This window comes from Pieris brassicae, chromosome Z, assembly GCF_905147105.1.
Source record: "Pieris brassicae chromosome Z, ilPieBrab1.1, whole genome shotgun sequence".
NCBI classification, from domain to species: domain Eukaryota; kingdom Metazoa; phylum Arthropoda; class Insecta; order Lepidoptera; family Pieridae; genus Pieris; species Pieris brassicae.
The window spans coordinates 9,627,719-9,631,507 of NC_059680.1; the positions used below are offsets into that span (position 1 = coordinate 9,627,719).

Below are 3,789 nucleotides of genomic sequence, written 5' to 3' on the forward strand. Positions count from 1 at the left end.
TTAAACCCAAATTTCTCGGTAAGCCGTGAGGCTAGCGGTAAGAGAGGCGTACTTTTGCAACGTAAGTGAAACGTTGTAACGGAGTAACGTTGAGTGAAACACAACGCAAATTTTGAAATCCGCCGTTTATGTGACGAGCTCTAGCATTCAGTTGAATAAGGTCATTTGTAGAGAAGTTCAGGGCGACAGGACGCATACTGTATATATATATAAAACTTAATTCAGCCGCGACATATACCTGTGCGATCGATTGAAACCATCGAACGCAGCGGCGACGCGGTGCATCCACCAAAATATATGTATATAACTGATAAGTATTATATATACTGTTAAAACGTTCCTTAGATATACTATTACTATGAAAATACTATATCCGTTCGAAGTGAGCATAGCGTGGGTCCTAAAAAATGGGTAATCCAGATGGTTGATGTTTTACCGTTGACATGCATGTAAATGATCCACCTCATTCAAAATTTACAAGAGGAGAGAAATGTATTTTCTTCCACATAGTTCTCGTGTTTGTTGCAATTTTATTTATGCTTATAATATTTATAATTCATTTATATGTCGTTAACCATACCGAAAAGAGTGCAGGTAACACACGACGCTCTGGCAACAAAGGTAAATTTTTGCTACATATCATTTGTATCACGCAATCCTATTGTGAACTGTACATATTATAATAGCTGCCACAAAAAACTTTTAGGTTTCCACATGATTATAAGGCATTTTGGGCATTGTTTGTTATTACTAAAATGAACCATTCCATTAGTTATGAATTCGGTTAATAAATCATTCATTCTTGCGGAATTTATTAACCGAATTTATAACTGATTAAAAATACTTTATCAAGTGATTTAAGCGCTTGAACGAATATTGATTTAATCATCAGCCACGTCGGCGTCTGTCTGGTACAGGAGGCAGGGTCTAAGGCATGTTGGTTTCCTCACGATGTTGGCCTTCACCGTTCGAGCGAATGTTAAATGCGCACATAGAAAGAAATTCCATAGGTGCAAAGACGCATGTTGAAGCCACTAGGCCAACACTCTCGATTAAATCCGTTTCATAAAAGTTCGAAATAGTTGCGTACTTCGTTTTAAAATAATGGAATATAATATTACAGATAACGTTCAAGATTATCCATCAATTGGTGTAGTTTATTTGGATGTAACACCAATAGTGACAGTATGTAACTCCATGCTCCTTCGAACCAAGTGGTCGATCTCTCCTGCGAACTGTGTCGTTATACGAACCCATCCAGAACTAGCTTTTATGCTGATGAGATGGAGGATTGATTATGGACAGGATACGATATGTCTGTATTTGTAATATAATATAATAAGTATACCCTTATAGTTAGGTTCGTGGTTAGTCGGTTGGTAAAATACTTGGTTAGGAGACATAGATACATACTTCTATTTTAAAAGGACTTCTGCGCGTTATAGAAATATTTCCATAAGTCAATATGTTTGGCGAGACGTTTTGCTTAACTTTGGAGAGTGTTGATTGAATATAAGTGCAGAATTATACCAATAGGGAAATCATAAATCACACTAAGTCTCGAGATAAATCTTACACTACGTACACAGTATTCGGTCATCTGCGACCCTAATAGAACTTACTTGAAGATGTCCATCTGCCAAAATTCATTAAAACAGTTTAGAAGTTTGAATGTACTTAATATATATACGAAAACTCTAAATCGAATTCAAAAAGACTGGATATTTATATCCGGATTCATTGCTTTACAAAAGCTTTATTAGGTACGTCTGCTCTTTTATATGACAATAAATACATTAAAAAACTATAGTTTATAATATTAAAACGGCTTATTAATATGTTGTATATTATATCTTATATATAAAATTTAAGATACCACCAAAATAAAACGTAGCGTGCCACACCCACATTTCGACAAAGATACTTTTAGCAATAATATCGGATTATTTGAACACGTCGATACGATCCCATTACAACAGTTTCTGGGTTAGTAAACATAATTAATAATAAAACAAATTGTATAATATAGAGAAATAGGATATATTATATCATAATCAGAATTCTATTTCATATCTAGTGAAAATCTATAATAACTACTCCGTACTAATAGTTAATAAATATTTTTTTGTAAGTTTTACGAACATTACAAATTATGTTTTATTGCTAATCTACGTGGAAATTTTTCAGTTAATTTAGATTATGTTAATTTGGAACATAGCTCATTCAATCTACGGATAATCACAAGAGAAAAAATTGAAGGTGTGTATGAAATTATTTGAAAAGAAAACGTCAGTTATCTTGTTCTGAAAGGAAAAAAAACTTGTGGGCCTACAAAACACAATGCCAGAACGAATAGCTATGTAATACATAAAACCTTCCGCCACTCCTCTACTTATCTTCTTATCATCTCTAAATATGATTAAGTCTCCTTAAATAAAACAATACTCAGAAATTCGTTTGGTTTGGCATTGACAAACGCATTATTGATTTACTAAATGTATTAAATTATGTTTTAGGCTCCAACAAATTATTAATTTACGATGCATCATACATAAAGAGAGAGACATGTATTGAAGATCTTTCGGTTATAGGAGATGTACGAAGCTATGAATACTGCATTATACCTAAGGACAAACCAACATTGGGTAACTTTGGTTTGATATTTTCGGTACATATCAATAAAAGTAAAATAAAAAGATTTTTCCTTACAGTGTATGGAGCGTTAGTTATGCTAAATAAAGAAGTCGTGGGTATATATTCCTGGGGCGAGCGAAATACTTATCGGCTCCCTTGTGTTATACTGAACGTTACATTTTATTCAGAATGGATTGACACAATCGTTTTCTATGAAATTACTTAATAAAATTAATAGATACAATTAACCTTTTTAATAAAATTGTATTATTTATGTAAACATGCAAATCACATTTCGAGTAGAATAGATTTTTGTGAATTGACGTGGATTTTCTTATATGAAATTTAATCCCAGTTTAGTTTAACTGTGTTAAGGGACAAATATAACTCTGACTGCAGGTATTTGTCGTATGGAATACAAAAGCTCCTGATGCACATCAAACAATTATTTTGGTTTTCCCGTAGTCTGATATAAAATATTTAGTGAATAGCCCATTCCACTATGACTGTAGAAGACATAGAGAAGAGTAGAGACATTAGTAGAGAAGATATTTGTTGTATAACCTTTGATTAGTATCATAGTTATCTGTAGAGTATTTATTTTTGTAGAAAGCAAAAAGTATATAAAACACTTCACTTGGAATTCAGAACGAAGGAGATGGTAACATAAAATTATTATTGATTGAAGTTTACTTTAAATTTCCCGCTCACTCGGTATCAGCTTTGTCATGACCTACACAAATATACACAGACTACAGAACGGCGTTGCTTGACATTACTGTAACAGATAGCACACATGAACAAATTTGTCCAACAGATACAGGCGAAAACAAAATACTTTTGCGGTAGGAGCTAGAATATCATAAATAAACAAAAGCCGAGGCACTGATTATTATTATTAATAATACAATTTATAATAAGTATATCATTAATAAATCTTTTTAACTAATTTAGAAAATAAAATATAGAAAACAAAGTGTCTAATAAAATAATGGCCACATTTAAAATTGATTTTGAACCGAAATTATACAAAAGAGAAAAAATAAACCCTAGATTGGTCTTCATAATTAGTTTACAAACAAGTACAAAATTTAAAAAAACTATACTATTTATATATTTCATAAATTTCAGGAAAACTTAATAAGAAAGACTTTT

General features: G+C 31.9%; 1 protein-coding gene across 2 annotated transcripts; it reads left to right on the forward strand.

Annotated features, from left to right (window-relative positions):
• The first annotated feature begins 435 nt into the window (after positions 1 to 435).
• On the forward strand, positions 436 to 2,882 carry LOC123718664 (transmembrane protease serine 12-like). Of its 2 annotated transcripts, none has more exons than XM_045675355.1 (6): positions 436 to 621; positions 1,124 to 1,315; positions 1,873 to 1,986; positions 2,188 to 2,259; positions 2,517 to 2,645; positions 2,712 to 2,882. In XM_045675355.1, exons 1-6 carry the CDS (start codon positions 444 to 446, stop codon positions 2,858 to 2,860), a joined length of 834 nt encoding a protein of 277 aa, XP_045531311.1. In that variant the 5' UTR covers positions 436 to 443; the 3' UTR covers positions 2,861 to 2,882. The 2 variants fall into 2 exon arrangements, with proteins under 2 accessions (XP_045531311.1, XP_045531312.1); XM_045675356.1 differs by having other exon boundaries at positions 2,727 to 2,882.
• Positions 2,883 to 3,789: the final 907 nt, after the last annotated feature.

Excerpts from the sequence above, each read along its gene's own strand:
- LOC123718664 (XM_045675355.1), top strand. The coding sequence starts at position 444 with ATGCATGTAAATGATCCACCTCATTCAAAATTTACAAGAGGAGAGAAA. Across the intron at positions 622-1,123 it reads ACGACGCTCTGGCAACAAAG|ATAACGTTCAAGATTATCCA; the intron begins GTAAATTTTTGC and ends ATAATATTACAG. Across the intron at positions 1,316-1,872 it reads TTATGGACAGGATACGATAT|ATACCACCAAAATAAAACGT; the intron begins GTCTGTATTTGT and ends ATAAAATTTAAG.